This window comes from Paramisgurnus dabryanus, chromosome 24, assembly GCF_030506205.2.
Source record: "Paramisgurnus dabryanus chromosome 24, PD_genome_1.1, whole genome shotgun sequence".
NCBI classification, from domain to species: domain Eukaryota; kingdom Metazoa; phylum Chordata; class Actinopteri; order Cypriniformes; family Cobitidae; genus Paramisgurnus; species Paramisgurnus dabryanus.
In genome coordinates this window covers 18,305,874-18,326,394 of record NC_133360.1, presented here as the reverse complement: position 1 = coordinate 18,326,394, position 20,521 = coordinate 18,305,874, and the positions used below count along the sequence as shown (strand labels likewise).

General features: G+C 34.6%; 1 protein-coding gene and 1 long non-coding RNA gene across 4 annotated transcripts in view; one reads left to right on the top strand and one right to left on the bottom strand.

The window, feature by feature from the left end:
• Window positions 1-73: 73 nt before the first annotated feature.
• The window catches only part of ip6k1 (inositol hexakisphosphate kinase 1), a 61,520-nt gene continuing 41,072 nt past the window's right edge, over window positions 74-20,521 (bottom strand). For all 3 annotated transcript variants that reach the window (XM_065259371.2, XM_065259370.1, XM_065259372.1), the window contains 3 exons: window positions 7,480-7,661; window positions 6,658-6,833; window positions 74-2,746 (listed from right to left, as the gene is read on the bottom strand). In XM_065259371.2, the coding sequence (XP_065115443.1) occupies window positions 2,231-2,746; window positions 6,658-6,833; window positions 7,480-7,661 (874 nt within the window). In that variant the 3' untranslated portion in view covers window positions 74-2,230. The remainder of the gene's footprint in view (window positions 2,747-6,657; window positions 6,834-7,479; window positions 7,662-20,521) is intronic.
• Window positions 12,537-17,362, top strand: LOC135740842 (uncharacterized). The gene is made up of 5 exons (XR_010529271.1): window positions 12,537-14,694; window positions 15,282-15,341; window positions 15,449-15,539; window positions 15,640-15,719; window positions 16,103-17,362. It is a non-coding gene; the product is annotated as an uncharacterized lncRNA (long non-coding RNA).

Genomic DNA, 20,521 nt, shown 5'->3' with positions numbered 1-20,521 from the left:
CATATTTTTCAGTAAAATATATACAAATACATCTGAAAACAAGAAAGCCAAAAAGATTAAAGAAACGAGAAAATAACAGATTGCTTTTATTTATATAACGAACATATAGTTCACATTTAAAGTTTTCATATTTCTTAAAAAAATATCCATCCATGCAACACAATAAAGAAGATAATTTCAAGATGAAGGCTAATAATATACATGTTTGATTTCTCTACTGGTTCTGTCAAATCTAAGATAGACAAAGAACACTGATGGCTTCATCCATATCCTGGTAAAATACCATGAGACCATGAGTTCTTTCTTGCAAAACAAAAGGTGCAGTTAAACAAACAGCTACACTTTCATACGTAATGCCGGTATGTAAGGAATTATGGGTTCGTAAAGTTATTAAACATGTGCCATTTGTACATCACCTTGTCAACATGTCTCTCCAGTATTTACTGAAATTATGTCCTGTGATAATTTTGATAAGTAATGAATCACATAAAATAAACTCAGATATACTACATGTAAAGGCTATGATTATGGTAAACATCTGGGCAAAACAAAACTATGTGAAAGCAAGAAGCAAAAGCTTCTGCGTAACCATGGCTATCGACACATTTACAGTAAATACAGACACATCAAGATACAGATGACATAATTTGTCCTGTTGATTTCTTACTTATACACTATATTTGATGAATGCACAAGTCAATGGATACAAAACAAGACAACTGAATGCAGTTTTTATATTCTGACAACTGCAGCCAGATATTTTTAAAGGATGATGCCACACTGCAATAAATGTTTGGCCTACACAGGTGCCATTTGCTAATGGTGAATTAAATGTCATTATATATTAACATAACTTACTTAATAAACCAAAAACATACAAAAATTAAATAACGCTCTATAAATGGGCTTATAGTAATATATACAGATGATAATTGTTGCTCTATAATTGTAACTATGTTTAAGACAAAATAAAGCGGGATACACAAGGGTAACCTAATTATTAAAAATAAACTAACCCACCATATTTCTAAAACTGCTGAATCATGGGAAAGACTTTATAAAAGAGGCCATGAAAAAATATTATTAGCATAAGAACAGTAAATGTAACAGATGATCTAAAGGAGTAAGATAACAACAAAACAAAAACAGAATGTTTGACCTGTTATAAATGGTATTTTCACACAGCTTAGCTGTAAAAGTATCTGCTACTGCCATACGGCAGGAATTATCATTTTGTCATCAGAGACCAGGGATTCAAAAACCCCTTTAAATGACCCCAAAATCTGAAAGTAAAGCTTTAACCTGTTAAATTATTCCCTTTAAAATACCTGAAATACTGCATTGAGGTCATTGTTTAAACAGCCTCCAAACTCACAATCACCCCAAAAATGGTGAATCTCATGAAGTGTCATGGACAGGTTTGGGTCATATTTCAAAAAAGCAAAATTATATAAATATATATTATAATTATGTGTGTGTGTGTATACATTAAGCCTATTTTTAGAAGCATCAAGATACTTTTGCAATGTGACTTTTAGAATAAAAAATAAAGTACATTTTCAGTTTAAAAACATTATGCACGTTACATTACTGCTTAAAAGATAGATTATTTAATGGTAAATTACAATTTTATGCATATATAATTTGTATGAATTACTCTAATTTTATAACATCTTTTGTTTCTGGAATGACTTTCAGCACTTAATTCAAGTGTAATGCAAAAAATTGTAATGATCCTAAAAATAGACTTAATTTTCTTTAAGCAAAAATTAAAGGAATCTCTGTACACACACATTATGTGTGTGTGTGTGTGTGTGTGTGTGTGTGTGTGTGTGTGTGTGTGTGTGTGTGTGTGTGTGTGTGTGTGTGTGTTGTGTGTACATATACACTCACCCTAAAGCCCTGAGCATTTCCCTGTTTGTAATGTTACATGACTGCAGAACTTCATTTGGCCACATGGTGGCAATGAATACATGTTAATAACAGCAATCCTACGTCCTGCATATGGGTGTGTATGCGAGTATGTGAGTGTGGGAGACATTTCTGTTTAATAGCTTGGGGGCAAATCAAAAACTTCTGTAAAGGTCACCACCATTGTCTATGTGTATGAAACCCTCATGCTTCAAATGCTGAAAAACGCTAGTGATTTTTTTTTTACAAATGTCTGTGTGACCCTAACAGTCTAAACGGCTTCCTGTACAATGAGTGGCACACAAACAAATGATTTCAGCTACTGGTTCTCCTCTCTAATTTCTTGCAGAATGTTGATGAGGCTTTCCAGTCCAAACACATAGCCTCTGTCAGGTCCGTCATGGACGGTTTGGTCATCACGGAAACCCTTAAAAGTACTGTGGGCGAAGTCTATCATACGCACATCTACACTCCGCACCTGAGGATGGGTATAAGATTCTGAAGCAGGAGGGCTCTCCAAAGACTGACGTGGTACAGCCTGACTTTCCTTGTCCAAGGGAGGTTCTGTAGATTTTAGCCACATGTCGACAGACTCAGGTTCTTTACCCTCATATATGATGAGTAAAGAGCTGGAGTAAAAGCGATATGAAGCTTGGCGCTCCAGGACAGTCTTCAGGGTGCATAGTTTACTCAGCATGGGCTCAAAAAGGTCTTTGCGCAGCTGTGAACCATTGTGCATGAACTGAAAGAGAGCAAGTTGAAATCCTTCAATAGAAAGGCTGCGGCCATAGTATTTGTTTCTGCATAAGTAATGACCTGTGTCCATTTGGTACACCTGCAAAATAAAAGCAAGAGATAAGGGGGTGGTGAATTATGGTGCACAGCAGATGTTTTTATTGCTCATCTGGCATTGATGTAAACAACAACAAAAAAAAAAACGTTTTTACAGCTACGTAAAGCTTCTCTAGTCAACAGGGCTTGTGATAACAGACATAAATAAATGTGACCCTGGGGACATATTACAGAAACTTAGGTCTTAAGTTATGTGTTAAATTAGGATTTCTCACAAATTCATATTACAGAAGCAAATCTTATGTTAATTTAGGATTCATCTTATGTCACCAAATATTAACTCTAATTAGGAAATCTTAAATCACTTAATCATTTTCATCAACTCGTCTGTTAACAAGAAACCAACAATGGGTGAGCTGCTGCTAAGTAAACAAAATAATTGTCCTTATTATTTCAATGGGGCAGAAAAATAAATGTAATTAAATTCATTGTAATCATGGTATGTGTTTTTTATTATTGTTTTAGCATCAATGTGCTGCACATCATCTGTGAGTTACCATTACAATTAAGCATTTAGCAAATACTACTTACAAAAATTAGAATAAAATTCTAATTTATTTACATGTATTGTTTTATTACTTTAGAATGAGCAATTTTTATCTTCATACCCTGTGGGTCGTTTGAAGTGCGTTTTGTCAACTACGTTGTCTCAGACAAAGATGTGTTTGTTATGTGGCGGCTAACGTAGCTTCACTTTACGTTTCAAAAAGGAGCTGTGGAGTCGTTGGTTGCAATTCACATTCTCACCACTTATGCCGCTAAAAATCTACACAATGGACCTTTAATATCCTAATGCTTTACTGACTACAGTAAAAGCATGCTGCCATAGAAGTTTATGACTGGTATGAGGTTCCGCTAAAAGGTGCACAAACTCTTCAATTTAAAATTCTGTTTACAGCCTGCTTTCTATGTAATGTTACAATGTAAGCACAATTTAAAACATGTCAAGATTCAGGCACATGCACTTTAGTGTGATAGAGTACCTCTGAAATTTCTATTTTTTTTACAAAGATACGTAATATTTATAAGATTGTGATAACACAAATGGAGAAATCACAATATTAAAAATTGCCGCTCTAGTCCCGCCATCCAGTAAAAAGAGTAAAATTCCCAACCAGGATAGGAACTTAGCGCATATGCAGAATGGTCAAGTCTTGTTTTAAGAAGACCTGGAGCATTGCAAATATGGCAGCGTGACGTGAAATCCTTAAAAAAACTTTTGTTTTATTTTCACTTTTATTTCACAATTTAAATATGAATAAATCTTATTTTAAATTATTATTTTTTTCATTCTAAAAGCACGGCCTTGTTTGTTACAATTGACCCTGTCTGTGAAATCCAGGCTAAAGTCTAATAATTAAATAAGATTTGGAGCATCAAATAAAGTAAAAAAGATTTCCAGTTTATATTTTAACAGAATGTTCTGTACTTTATGTAGGAGTCAATCACAAAATTTTAATCTGTTTAATATGCACAATATTATCAATTATGTGCTGCTTCCTTGTCACTTTTCGGAGATCTTCGCCGTTTTGACAGTCGCAGTTGTCATTAGCGTCAGAGCGCGCTCACACAGGCTCTTTGCTGTTGCTGCTGCATTTTGCTGTCTGAGGAATTAAAATGTCTAAGAAACGCTCACAACATTTCCAAACCCCAGTACGGCAATGTGCAGTTAACCTCCTCTGTGTAGAAAATGTATGGTTTAAAATTTGACAGTCTTGATGTTATACTAGTAGATTTTTAGATTCATCTTGGTACATCACCAAAGTTCTTAGGGGTGCGGAATCACACATTTTCACATACAGTTTGAGGTATAAATTGATGCAATAATGCGTTCCTTAAATAATTTTATCTAAAAAAAAATTTTTATCATTACTGAACATTTAAATCAATCACGTGGCTATAGCTTATGTCATTTTTGTTGTTTATATATTTTAGGATTTAAAATTACATTAATGTTATAGGATAATGCAGTTGTTGTGCAAAATGCATTAATGACACAATTAAACTAGTAATTTATTAAAACTTAAATAAAAGAAACATGCTATATCAGATGTAAATATGATACAAATGTCATTATTCCGATTGAATAGTATTTGATATGAAAGTTAGTCAACACTTTTATTTTGGAAGTTTTTGCATGAAAGTGGGGCGTTCAGATTGTTAGAAATGTAAGTGCCATGGAAAAGACTGAAAGCTCTATAATATTTCGTTTGATGTCTGTGTATGCACAAATTTCTGTGAGCTGTGCGCACTGTGCCCCCTTAAAAAACAATTGGTGCATGATGTCCCTGCATATAATAATTTGTCATAATACTTACTTAACTTTCATTTCTAGCAAAACAGATGTATGAAGGAAGCAAACCAGTTTCAAGTACTTCATATGTGTCTTCAGGTAAGCAATCAAAGACACACGCACGAGCGCACAGACACACACTACATAATGCATCATAAATGTGTTTGCAAAAAATAAGTTTACACTTCTGTTCCTTTTTGCATAATGTTTTGTATGAACAAGGAGATCTTCCAACAGATAGTCTGATCTCATCATCATCAAGTCAGTTTGAGAATACACGAAAAGACAAAACAACGGAAATTCAATGTGGGAATTTATCCTTTCACCCATATCTATTCATTCATTTAAGGGTCATTGTAGCTGATGATTATAAAAATGATGGTTTAATACCATAAACTGCGAAACCGTGAAAACAGTTTCTGATTATTGGTTTCACGATTAACCATGATAAAATGTCCTGACGGTTAGTATTATCGTTTAAAATGTTATTATCATTACAACCGTCTTTGATTACCGTGATTTTGAAAACTCACGGTAAATCCTGTCCAGCCAGAATCAGCATGACGCAGGCGTGCGCATGCAACATTGGTTTTTGCACGAGAAGGCGTGGCGGAAGGCAGTAACAGGTGCACTGTGTTTTAATGTGTTGCTTATGTGTGCATTTGATGTTATTATTTAAGGTACTGTTCATTAAAACAGGTTCATACATCTCAGGGCTCCATGTTAATTTTCATTTAATGCAGGGGTGTCCAATAAGACCAGTCGATCGCAAATGCAATGCCAGTAGATCGCACAATCGCAAGTTAATAACTGTGTATGCAGCTCCATGCCTTCACGAGCTTCGGAAAACAAAGCGCCAAATTGGCATTATGGTCTTAGAAACAAGTCTTTTTGAGTTTCTGCACATTTCTTCTCAAGTGTGTTTTTATAAATCTTATGCCTGCCCACTGCAGCGGAGTTGTCTAACTTCCGAAAATTTGGATGCACATTCTTGCCTTCATGCAGGAGTTGATCCACACGGTGTATGTGCGCGCGATCGATCGACCGAACAAGAGAGAGATTTTTCTGATAATGTTGTCATTTTCTAGTTTATTTCATCAAAACCGCATCTCCGCTATAAGGAGTATTCAGCATGTACTCAAGGATTTTTTTTAACTCCTCAAAAAGAATGGAGTAATAGTGACAGCCCTAAATTCAACGTAGAGATAGTCCTCCTTACACACATTTAAAGTGTTATTAAAAAATGTAACAGTGTGCTGTTAAAAACATTTTTTAGCAGGTAGGTCTTGTCGGCTTTATCATTTGAAAAGTAGATTGCCACACAAAAAAGGCCGGACACCCCTGATTTAATGTTTATGCTTAAAAAAAGTGCATATAGCTTCTAATTGTATTTGTTGTTTGCTGATTTTCAAAAATAAAACTTGTTAAAATGTTTTCAGTGTGTGTATCAGTTCTTTTTGAACATTTCCATCTCAATTTAAGAAAACCATGATAATATTGATAACCGTGATAACTTTGGTCACTATAATCATGATATGAAATTTTCTAACCGTCCCATCCCTAGTTTGCAACAAACTTTCTTAAGTGAAAGATGTCCCCACCTGCATGCCGCACACACGCACTCCTAGTGTGGCAGAAGTGCTTTGTTCGCATTTCTTCATTTGACGTGCAGCTTTCTCCTCTGATGCATCATCACCATGTTGCCGGGTGCCCATCTTCAGGTCCAGGATACAGGGGTAGCTGAAGTGATGGACCACATTTTCAAGCAGCAGAAATTCTTGAAGGTGAAGGTTTTGCATCAAGGATCATTACACATTCACTTTAAATGCTTAGAACAGAAAGTATTCACATAAAATGACTTCTCCTGTACTACTATGACTGTTATTAGGGACCAATCACAGAGGCACTAAGGCCCTATGTATCTGTTAGTTTTCCTATTATGATGCCATTTATTTCACTTCTGAGTTCACCATGGTGAGGTGATGGTACAAAGTTGTGAAATTTTGCACTCATTGAACCTTGATGGTAACACTACACATTTGCCAATAAAAAAAAAGTTCTAGAAAAAATTTGTATACGTTTGATGATTAAATTTTGTCCAAAAAAGTTTTTGTTTTCAACTTCCATAGCAACATTCATAGGTCCATGTTCCACAGATCCAATCTTCACCAAAACTTACATCCTCTTCTATGCAAGCTTCAACCAGATAAAAATGCCATATAAACATGTTAATTCCATCAAAAGTATTTCTTAACTACTTTTAAAAGTAATGGTACTCTGGTTCTAATTACTGATACCTTTTGATTCTATGACAATGTCAGTAGTACTAATTCAGTACCTAATGTTATCTGAGCCCTGATAGAACTTGAAACATTACGGAAGACTACACATTTTTGGTGATATTTAATATGGGGGAAGGATACTGTAAAGTTTCCTGTCTTTGGACTCAGAGCGCATGCGGCTGAGCTGTTGTTTGTGGCAGCGCAGACTCCAGGGGTTGTGGCTTATCTTTTCTGAGCTTAGGCCGCTATTTCCATCAATCATTTGAAAAGGAACATCTGAATGGATCTGTAGCTCCAGACGAGGACTCTTCAACTCCTGCAAACTGCAAAGACACATCAATTGCATGGGCATAACTTGTCATTAAACTTTAATTTCAGTCAACATCTAATTTCCAATACAAGACTTTAGTTGTGATTTTACAGATCACATTTTTATAATTGCTGTGGGGTTATCATTCTTCTTATGATTAAATATTCCATAGATCATAGGTAGTAGTTAAAAAACAATTACTACCAGGCAAAATGGCTCATTGGCGCATGTAAGACAGTAAGCATCCTAATTGGCCTGTTTTGGTAAATCAACCAATCATTTGTTAGTGTGGGCAGGCTTTTATCTCTTCTCCCGAACCAAATTCAGTGTATCCAGAAACAGGAGCACCATGGCAAAGGGAGAGTGCCACAAAAAGTGAAAATAAAAGACATATTTTACGCCAGACTACACAAAAGTGTACCACTGTCTTATAAGAGTTAAAAATAAATGACAATCTTACATTCTTTACAGTTTGTAACAGTGGCTTCAGCATTGCCCATGGCGGGTTAAATGATTGTAAACGGCATTTAAGGTGAGTTTAAAAAGTTTGATTTCATGTGCATATTTTTTCAGGCCGGCTAGTTGCCAAGGCTACATGAAAACAGCAAACTCCTTAGACCTGTTTAAAGTTGCAATGGAATATAAATAAAAACAGTTTGCATAAATAGTATAAGCAGCTTATATAAATAGTAAAAGTGATCTACATATTTTAATATAATTAACAAATAATTGGTTAACACTTTACAATAAGGTTCATTAGTTAACATTAGTTTCCTACATTAGTTAACATGAACTAATAATGAACTGCACTTAAATAGCATTGTTTTATCTTTGTTAATTTAAACATTTACTAATACATTATTTAAATCTTGTTAAAAATAGTTAATGCACTGTGAACAAACCATGAACAGCTTTATTTTTATTAACTAATGTAAAAAAATTATTTTTTGGGGGGGGGCTTCGGGATACCTCCCTGAAATACTTTTTGCAGGTTAGGATGTCTGAATTACAGTTTGTTTTGTCACAAGGTACTGCCATTAACGACCCATTTCAAATAAATGAATATATATGTGTGACAAAGTAATAAAGTCCCCTACACATAATAACTGAATTTATAAAGATAATCCAGTTCAAAGGTTTAACAGATGGTTTTCCAGCACTCCTGTGCCATCTGGGTGTTCAGTGGCTCTATTTCAAACACATTAAACAATGCCATGCTAGCTGCAAAGCCAAGTGGATCACATCTTTGGACTTCGACCTCACAGCTTACGCATAAAATAGTCAAAATACACTCTCATTTAGCGTTTTTCTCCTATAGAAATTTGTCATAAATAATTATGGGCCTGTTGAATGCTTTATTCTGATTGGTTAAGAAATGTTCCATGGGTGTTGATTATTTTTCAATAACCGCACACCTAACCTTTAAAATGCCTTAAAAATAGGCACCAGAGCAACATTTTTGGTAACCGTGGTTAAAGCAGAATAATTGACTCCGGTTCTTTGAATTATTTGAAAATAATGCACACCAGCGGTGTAACCGCTTCGCATCGTGCCGCATTACCACCTTGTGTGTGTGCATTATTTTCTTATAATTCAACAGCCCATCGTCAATTATTCCTTACATATAGAAGTCTTTTGTTCCAAGATGTGTTTGTGTTTCCAATGTCCATGTGTTTCTGCATAATGAGCCTTTAGGCAGGAATGTGAGAGGGAACTACAGTAAAGAATTTGAGGACAAAATAAATATATACATGTTTGTTTTTGGTTTATTAAGAAGTTAACAATATAATCAAAATAGAAATGAATTTTCAGTTTATTTGGAAACAAACCCTATTCAAAAACTTAACTTGTTTAACTATAAACTAAACTACTAAACTAAAAAACTCCTGAAACAGTAAACAGACTTTACAAATGAACATCACATGACTGGCAAGTCTTTATCTAAGCAATGCTAAGAAACTGATTCAAAACAGAGCTCTACTATGAGCTGTAAACTTCATGTGGCTCATGTTACGATATAACTTTAAGTCCAAAAAGTGTGAATATATCTTTCCATTTCATAGTTTTGTACTGATGAGAGGGATGCAGACCTGTAAGAGAGTTATAAACAGCTGTTAGCATAAATTGTCCACAGAAATACCACATTACATAACTGATGGGTAAATATCAATGATAGCACTACTTTCAGATAAACTATTCATCTGCAGTGATTAGTTATATAAAAAGCTGTTTTCAGATGACTGTTTTCAGATGCCCATCGACGGATCGTTTGGCTTCCTCACGTGTAAACAATGTGGCGCTCGTAAAAACCAGTGTTGCATGTTAATGCGCAATGTATGGAATCATATTAAATCACACAGTTAAAATATCCTGTATATAAAAGTTCCTCGTTTGTAAACAATTGCCGTTTCTCAATCCAAAGCCAGCAGTTTGAACTGCACAAACCATGAGCATATTACATGATAGCAAATATATAAATAAGGATAAATGACTTACTTCAGGAATAAGTAAGTGGTTCCTCCTCCAGTCTTCCATTGTTCTTCTGAAACATGATGGACGCTTCTTTACTCTTCCTCAATGTCCAGACATAACTGAAGATCTTCCTTACGTGTGTGTGTATAATGTTTAACACACAGTAAAGTCTTTAAATCTGATAAAACTTTGTGCTTTGCTTGTCACTGTTTGAACTGTTCAACTAGTCATTACCATGTGAACAGCGGGTACCACCTGTGCGCGTGACCGCATTAGAGATAATGAGCTCAGCCAGGAAAAACTGTACTCTCTTTACTTCAATACAGATTGTATAAACAGGCAATATGTGTTTACAATTATAATAAGTTTGTTTAAAAAGTAGACATTTCAGGCTTTCTTTGAAAATGTGTATCATGTCTGCGTGACACATATTTGCAGAGTTTTCAATTGATTTTTGTAACATGTTTTGAGAGACAGATGGCGGAGACAGAGATGTCTGAATGCGCACGCTGTTTATTTTCTTTATTTGACAAAAACACAAAGTTTTGTTGTTATTGTGAATGTACACACATTAAAGAAGAACCTTCACAGTTTCAAATGATGTATAACACATAAGTTTATGATTTTTAATGATGGAGTATTTTAAATTGATTCTGCTTTGATGAGGAGAAAACACGTCAAAACACGGCGCCATGTTTTTGGACCAGGGTGTTACAGTAACTCCCACAGGAGTCATAAGCCAAAATTTCGCACAGCTTTTACTGTACAACTTTGCTTACTGCCGCAGCAGTGATTTCATCATGCTCGCACAACCGCAGAACATCAAAAGGTCAGTTTTTTCAAACATGTTATCACATGTTCAATTGACTTGGTACAACACACAAAATTATACATTCACTTTTTCACCACACCTAATCATTGTGTCATCAAAGAAATAGCTTTCATAGAAGAAATTGTCTTTCAAAATGCAATGCTCACAATACTTTTGATATGCTTCTCATCTGATTTGCATAAATACATTTGACCAGCACTAAATCCAAATGATCTTAATGCTTAGTCACTGAACCATTTGGTAAACCAATATACAGTATGTGGATTTTGAAAACTACAGAAATAAAATGTGTGTTTGTACGAACATATAAATTATGTGTAATCACACATTGATGATCATTATTGCTAATTGATTCTACATAGTGGTACCCACAATTGGTCATTTCAGTAGATATACAGTTAAAGTGGCGTTGTAAACCTTGCCAATTTCTTTTAACATGGAGCAGGACAGATAGCAAGGAACACTGTAAAAAATCCAATTAATGAAATGTTGGACGGGCAAAAATATATAAGTTAAACCAATTTTCTTGTTTGGGCTTAGTTGAGAAGACATTATTTGAAGTCTACATAAATCTGTGTTTAAAACATTAAATGAATGGTTATGTTCAAATTCAGTCAACATTCAGAATGGCTATGTTGACTGAACTAATTAAGACAAATCTGGTCAATATGTGGACTTGACAACTATTTTTCCTGACAACAAAATGCTCATAATATTACTGTTATTTGGTCACAAAATGTCATTGTAAGAGTTGTTCAGGCGTGAATGTATGTGCTTTATGTTTAAATATGCGGTCGGTTAATAAAGATAGCGTGTTTTTAAAAATGTGCTCGGACACTTTCGGAGGGAGAAGAGCTCCAGATGAGCACTCACACCCCACCCAGCGCAGCCTCGCCTCGGCAAGCCCATCAGAAATCGACTGCTGGCTCTGATATCTCTGTGGCGTTTAACCCTTATGTGTTGTTGGGGCCATTTTTGGCCATTTTTGCAATTTTTTTGTCTTAATTTGGCCACAACTTTCTCTGTGTTTCAGCAAATGGAATGATTTTTGGTGACAAATCTTATATTTACACATATTTTAAGAAAATGCTTTGAAATTTTTCAAAAACTTAACAATATACCGTGGGCAAATTTACTACCCTTAACCGGACTGCGTCCTGCCTGCGAATTTGAACTTCAGAGCTGAAGGAGCGGTTGGAGAAATAGTCCCAATATCATAACAATCTTAAATAAAACGTCTAAATATACCCGTGTGCGTGCGTGCGTGCATGTGCGCACCTCGCGCGCTCGCGTGTGTGCATGTATCTATGTATATGCGTGCGTGTGTGTGTGTGTTTTGAATTTAAAATGTCTTACCTCGGAAGGATCTGGATCACAGGTCATTTTATCTGAGATTAATCCGCATGTATAACAGCCGGAATCACTTACTGATTCACACGACACAAGTCATCAGCCTTTCCTCAAGTTCATGTCAGGTAAGTGGTTGTAATTAAATGTTAATTTTAGAATATATTAATTGGCAAAGACGCAAATACTCAACGTTTTTGTAATGATATTTTTGTAAAGATATATTTAAAGGCACTGCATGAAAAGAGCTGTATACGGACAAATCCGGAATGGGAAATCCCTGCTAAACTTTAGGTTTGCCAGATTTTTGAGGCAGAGTGCTTGGAAAGGTAATACACCAAAGTAAACCCGTGAAACATCCAGAAACCTTAGGTTTGTGGATGTATAAAGGAACTGGTGGAAGTTTCCAGGAATCCTTACAGCTGGTTGTGAGGAGCGGTGGGTGTGAGGTGTGAACGGCTTTTTATATGTTAATGACCCACAGGTAGAGGTGTCTTCTTTGTTTTCAGAGCTGAGTGGGGTGGGGTGGGGTGGGGGGTTAACCATGTCTCTGACAGCACATACAGTATTGTGGTACATAAAAACTGTGTTTTCTAAATATGTTTATTATTAATATAATTTAATTAGTCTATTTAAGAAACTAAGCATCATTCAAAATAACTAAAATTCAATGGACACAATTACCATTTTAATGTGTGAAAATTATGTCTCTGACTCAAGAGAAATGCAACAAATGTTATTTCAGAATATATATTTACAACACTTTGAAAACATGTCTCCAACTGCCCTAGGTCAGAATATTGTGAACGTATCTCTCAATGCTGCATACATCGTTTAAAAGAAGCCGTTCAAATGACATCATGTAACTCATTTTTGCTAGCTAGGATGTTGATAAATTAGTCAGTGAAATGTAAAGCTGCTTATTTTTGCTGATGTCTCATGATTTGAAGTTCACTGTTTCTATTGTTATTATAATTCTACCCTAACATTTCATTAAATCTTTTAAAATAGAAACAAAAATATCAATAGACAGGTCCATAATCTAAAAGACAGTCTTTCACATGTGGATGCAAAACATGTTGGGTGAAACAGACTGACAAACTCGGGTAAACATATCTGCAGATACCTGTCAGCTACTGTACTTCTAGTCCAGAGGTGCCCAAAGTTGGCCCACAAAAGACCTTAAATTTTTTTATGTTTCATGCATACTTGAAGGTGTATAAAATGCATCACGAAACCTAATGAACTCGGGTACTATAGGCTAAAAATGAAGAGGTTGCGGCAGTGGCACACAGAGAAAAGGATATTTAAAATTGATTGGCAAAACGATTTCTTTTTTCTACAAAAAGCCTTGGAAAATAAAACTGCATTAGTTATGCATAAACAGAGTAATGTTTGCTTATTTATTTTTAAAATATTAGAAAATTATAAATTAGGGGTTATCAGGGCAACTTTAATTTTAATATAACACAACAACATTTACTTTTGGCCCACGGCCCTCAGTCAGGTTTGGCCCTTGTAAGGAAAATGTTCGGGCACCAATGAATGTTCTAGTCTATCTGAGGAGGTAACTTTTAGCATATGATAATGCATGCTTGCACAAAGTCAGACCACATATTATAATGTTTGTCTTCAATCAATCAATTTAAACAAAAGAGATGGGGACTTTATAATATAATAAGGGTCCATATATCACAGTGAAAAAAGACATACATGTATTTTTACTTTAACATGAACTAATGCTGAGTTACAGCATATCCTAATAATAAACTATTGAAGAGTCATCATTAACTATGACATGTTTTTCATTGTTAGTTAATGCAGTCATTTACAATAAATTAATTTGAGTTCATGTTGTAGTTAAGTAAGTTCAGTAAGTTACATGTCTTAACTCAGCATTAGTTTATATTTACTAATATTTAAGTAAGAATTCATTTAGGTATACGTTCAATGTTTCCAATGATGAGCAGTTAATCCACTAAACCCAGAGATAATTCCTGAGGCATGTTTAAAGAGTTTTGTATTTCATCAAGAAGGTGCTGCTGATTCACAAAGATTTTATATTTAAGAAAATCTGAGCATCATTCCAAATAACTGTTAACATGTTTGTCAACTAAACATGTTTTGTAAACGTAATAAACTTTATAAAAATATTTTTTATTTTTTATTAATAATCAAGTATAAAGAACAATGCATAGTGTGAAAACGCGGATTATAAAAAGTATATTAAAGAAAAGGACTACATTTCCCAGAATGCACCTGCACCTACTCATCTGCCCCCACCCTTCAGGTGCGACTGCTCAACCTATGGGCTTGAGGGAAAATTCAAAATCGCGAACCGTTACTGCCTGGACTACTCCGTCTCTTATTTGTTTGTTTGCTCATCAACAGTAAGGTAAGTTTGATTTAATTCATTTGTCTGCATCGCGCTGATCGGTTGCCTATTTGTTCATATTATGTTATTTACTATGATTCGTTTTTGTCTTTATACTAGAACTGTTTGAATTTAAAGCACAAACAGTAAAACATTAAGGTTATACGTGGTACACAGCGGTAAACATGAGGTTAAAAATACGCGAAGTAACATTCAAACCGGGCTGTTAAAAGAATCAATTCGATGTTTAAATTTTTAAAAACAAAACTTTAAAGAAGCCAAGATGAGACGTTATTTGCTTAAAGCAAACAAAACAACAGTAACTCGTGTGTTTGAAATGTTAGCAGCTAGCAAGTGTCTCTCTGCTATTTTAAATGGTACTGACGATCTTTTGTTGTTTTAAAAGCTCATTCAGTTCTGGTAGATGCTGCTTATTTTTCAAGACTGTTTTAATAGCTTTATATTGATTTGTAACAAAGCCAGCTTCACTTTAAGATAACCTAGATGCTAATTGTAAAGAAGCTTGGAGTCATAATATATTTAAACGTTATATGTTTGATGTTCTTCATCTTTTTAAATATGAAGTCTATTCATGTTTGTGTTTACAGAGGTCATGTACACTGTGGTCAACTTTGTGGACGATGAAGAGGTTTCTGGGTAAAGCTGATGTATGTTTAATCATTCAATGATTACATTAAATTAAAATCAAACATGTTAAATAGTAAACGGATGTATTGTGATATGTGATTTTAATTTTTAATTCTGTGTTTGCCAGAGAAATATAATGAAGTAACAGTGAAAGCTAAAACATCAGACTGATCCAGACACTGAAGAAATTGATGTCACTGCAATCTGGCCAAAATGATGTAAGTTTAATAATTAAATTATTAAATTAAAGAGGTTAAATCGTAAATAGATGTGTTATGATGTATGTGATTCTTTTTTTTTTTATTCTGTGTTTGATAGACAACTATATTGAAGTAACCTACTGTAATGAAGCTGCAGAACAACACAGAGACTCTGAGGACATCAACACAGAAAATGAAGTAAGAAGATTTATGAAGTATTATGAAGTTCTTTGATCATATATTGTTGTATCTTTGTACAGTTTAATGCAGTGGTTCTTAACGTTATTCCTGGAGGCCCACTGCTCTGCACATTTTGTATGTCTCCCTTATTTAACACACCTGATTCAAATCATCAGCTCATTAGAAGAGCTCTCAATGAACTGAACTACGTCTGTCAGATAAAAGAGATATACAAAACATGCAGGGCAGTGGGCCTCCAGGAATTACGTTAAGAACCACTGGTTTAATGTTAACTTTCTAAAATGTACAACTTTAATTCTATGTCATTTGATTTGTCGTGTGTATGTGTATGTGTATTAGTATTATGCCAAATACTTATATGTACTTTTATATTTCCAAAGGGCTCCAAAGAGATGTCTGTCCAGATGAGGGTGCATCAACGTTACCTTTGCTGACAAGTATATGCTTTACAATGTAAAACCTAACAGTTAACTTAACTCATACCATTTAAGGAAATCGGTTGCCTTAACCCATTAAGTTTAAAAAAAACATACATTTGAGTACTGTGAACTTAAGTCTTGTGCAATAATGCACTTATATTTAGTTAGTGTGAACTTAAATATAAGTGCATAACTGCATGTGACTCAATTTGTTTAAGTTCACAGTACTCAAATCTATGTGTTTTAAAACTTAAATGGTTTAATGCAACCGGTTTTCTTAAATGGTTTGAGTTTAGTTAACTTTTAGGTTTTACAGTGAGAAATTCTTGAATAATTCCAAGACAGAGCTCTGCAATTGTATCTACACTGCAAAAAATCAGTTTCTTACTTAGGATTTTTATCTTGTTTTTAGTAGAAAAACTAAAAATTCTTAAATCAAGATGTATTTTCTTGATGAGCAAAATTACCTAAGAAAATGTCTAGTTTTTAGACAAAAATATACAATTTAAGTAAATTTGTGCCTAAACAAACAAAAATATCTAACAATGGGGTGAGAAAATTGTGCTTGAATTAAGTTTTTAAGAAAAAAGAAAACTTAAGATTTTTTCTCACACCATTGGCAGATATTTTTGCTTGTTTTAAGCACAAATTCACTTAAATTGTGTGCATTTATTTATTTTGTCTAAAACTAGACTTATTTTCTTAGGTCATTTTGTTCATCAAGAAAAAGCATTTTATTTAAATAATATTTCTACTGAAAACGAGACAAAAATACTATGTAAGAAAGTCATTATTTTGCAGTGTAGGACTGATTTCTTGAACAACAACTATATTGATCTTGCTTTATTTTATTTAGATATTTACCACATTACAGTGGCAGCTGGTGACTTCTTTTTTTGTGAGCACTCGATGCAAAGTTTGTCACAACATGTATATAGCCAGTCATTTGTGTGGTTCAAAATATGTGTTCTGCGTGTATGTGCATCACGTGTTTTGACTAAACCCGTGATGCACATGGTTTACATGAAGCAACAAACACATTTTAAAAACACAAGCAACACACATGACACTCCGAACACTTATTTTGAATTTGCACCCCTCGGATGAGCAGTCACGAGCCGCCACTGCTACATTACATTGTACTGCTTTGAATGTAATTTTTATTGTTGCTTTTATTTTGTTTTATTTTACTCTAATATTGCTTTTCTCTGTATATTTATGAGTTTAAATAGTATTGTTTATGTATGCAACTTTTAATATTTGTGTATAATATTATTTTGTTATTGTGACAGTTGTGAATTGTTCAGTTTTTTATTAAATAAACATTTCAAACTCAATTCAAGTTTTTATTTTACATAAGGGTTTTGGGGTGTATATGAATATAAATATGAATATATATATATATATATATATATATATATATATTTATATATAGTGGGGGGGTTTGTAGTCTATCTGCATAGCAGGCAAATAACCAATCAAGTCACTAAGCTATGAGGGCTTGGGTTGGGCTTAATACAAAGTGTAACCAATCAAATGATCTCAACTGGAAAGTTTCAAAGTTGTGTCCCAATAGTTGTCAGAGTTTTGGGAGGGGGTTTTAAAAGCAACCAATCAGTGTTGAGATTAAACACCAATGGAGACACTAGAATTGTGCAAAGGTGTGAAATCCCAGTAACTCTGCAGGTGTGAAAATGTCCCCTGACAAAATCTTCAATGGGATTATTTGCCATGGCAACAAATGGCTGCATATACCACAGGAATATCCTATCAGCAAGATACATCCGAATTGGTATCATTACGGGAGTTTCCTAACTTGGTGGAATTAGAAGTTTACCCTCAGTGGAACTAGTAGATACATCCGAAAATCAGTGGTGTTTACAGGAGTTTCCTAGTACGGATACACCTCTTTTCATGCAGTGAGGTGTGTTATGTTGTGTGTCCAAAGTAAAGTGGAGCTATTTAAGATAGCCTGGATAATAGGGTTGGTTTACCGGACAGCGTTTAGGACTCGTTCTAAATTATATTTGGGACATTTTTACAAACAAACCTTATAAAATATAATACTGGCGTGCATTTTGAGACAAAACAACAGCACTCATATGTTAAGAGATGTCAGTATTTTAGTAAGTTATAAGCCCTGTCCGAGAAAACCGCCCAACAGTGTTTAATTACATGTGAATTCGGAGGGTAATTTGTCCTAACGTTATTTTAGGGAATAAAGTCTTTCACCGTCAATCTTTATTATATTAAACATGTTTATGTATGTGTGTGTGTGTTTGTGTATTTATATTCCTCTGTTTATTGAGCCAGAGCGGAGATGATGTGAGAGGCAGACCAGAGGGATACAAGTCTCCTCTTGTACGGGCTGAAGTTCTCCCAAATGACCCTGCAGATGTTCTGACTGACTTTGGAGTGCTTTTTGGATTGTTTTATGCCCTCTATTTAGAGAAAACTTAATTCTGTATGTTCAGTCTGTATGATAAGTGAATAAGTGAATTAAAAGCTTTAGTTTTTTATGTGACTGAAGTTAATTATTTTGTTAACAACACAGGCATAAATTATTTGATAAATAATTTACAAATGTTATTAAAAAAATCCTAGATAATAAATATTAATTAAAGTAACACATAGCATTGAGTGAATACTTAAATTTTAATTGACAGAGTCTCTGCTGTAAGTTTTTAAAGATTAAAATGGTTACAACATTTTAGTTGAATGAACTTTTTATATTTGAGTCAAGTTTGGGCCAACTAAAAAAAACATCAATCCAGGTAACACTTTGGAGACAGAAATTGAGTGAATGTAAAATTTCTGTGGAACTAGTTACTAAAAAATAATTCATTGAGCCAACAATTATTTTTTTACAGTGAATAAGAAGAGCTTGTGGACAAGGGATTTGTTAGAGAGATGGGCATGGGCACCAACAAAGAGGTCAAATGAAGACCTGTCCCAAATGAAACATGTAGCAGATAATCCTGAAGATCTAGATATTGTAATAGAAAACCTGAACAGTATTTGTTCTAACACATTGGATGCCGTAGCTCCAATTCGAAAAAAGAGAATCAAAGAAAAAACGCCAGCTCCATGGTACGACCATCATACCGCATCCCTTAAAAAGGCTGCTAGAAAAATGGAAAGAAACTATAGAAGCACAAAGTTAGAGGTATGGCGTGCAGCATGGAAAGAGAGTGTTAAACACTACAGACAGGCTATAAAAATTGCCAGATCTTCGTATCTCAGCAATCTTATTAAAGAAAATCATAATAACCCTCGCTTCCTCTTTAGCACAGTTGCGAAACTGACTAGAAATAAAGAACAAACAGAACCCACTAATAAACTCCCACACAATAGTAATGACTTCATGAACTTCTTTACTAAGAAAATTATGATAATTAGGGAAAACATTGTAGGTACCCAAGCAGCCACCACTCTACCCAGTAATATATTTAACGCTAGCTTACCATACGAACATCTTGAGTCATTTAAACCTACTACAATAGAAGAGCTATCTAAATTAGTAGCGTCATCCAAATCATCATCCTGTATATTGGACCCTGTTCCCACAAAATTACTCAAAGAGGTATTCCCTGTAGTGTCTAACCCAGTACTAAATGTATTTAACTCATCACTAGAATTAGGCTACGTTCCAACAGCTTTCAAACTAGCAGTTATTAGACCGCTCATTAAAAAACCAAACCTTGACCAGGGAGATCTAAATAACTTTAGACCAATCTCAAATCTCCCTTTTCTTTCCAAAATATTAGAAAAAGTAGTGGCAAGCCAGCTACGTACATTCTTAGCAAATAATAGTACATATGAAAAGTTCCAATCAGGATTCAGGCCCCACCATAGCACAGAGACAGCGCTGCTTAGAGTTACAAATGACCTTCTCCTAACATCCGATCGTGGCGAAATATCACTCCTTATATTATTAGACCTTAGTGCAGCCTTTGACACAATAGATCACACAATCTTACTTAATAGGCTAGAAAACTATGTTGGCATCAGTGGTCAAGCGCTAGCCTGGTTCAGATCGTATCTAACCAATCGCTATCACTTTGTTTATGTAAATGAGGAGGAGTCACATCACTCCCTGGTTAAATACGGCGTACCGCAGGGATCAGTTTTAGGTCCTATCCTGTTCTCGTTATATATGTTACCTCTGGGAGATATCATCAGGAATCATAACATACAGTTTCACTGCTACGCAGATGACACACAGCTTTACATCTCCTCACATCCTAGCGAAACATACAATTTTTCTAAGCTATCAGACTGCATCAGCGATATAAGTGACTGGATGGCACATAACTTTCTTATGCTAAACTCCAATAAGACAGAGATACTTGTTATCGAACCGAATCGCTACAAATATAA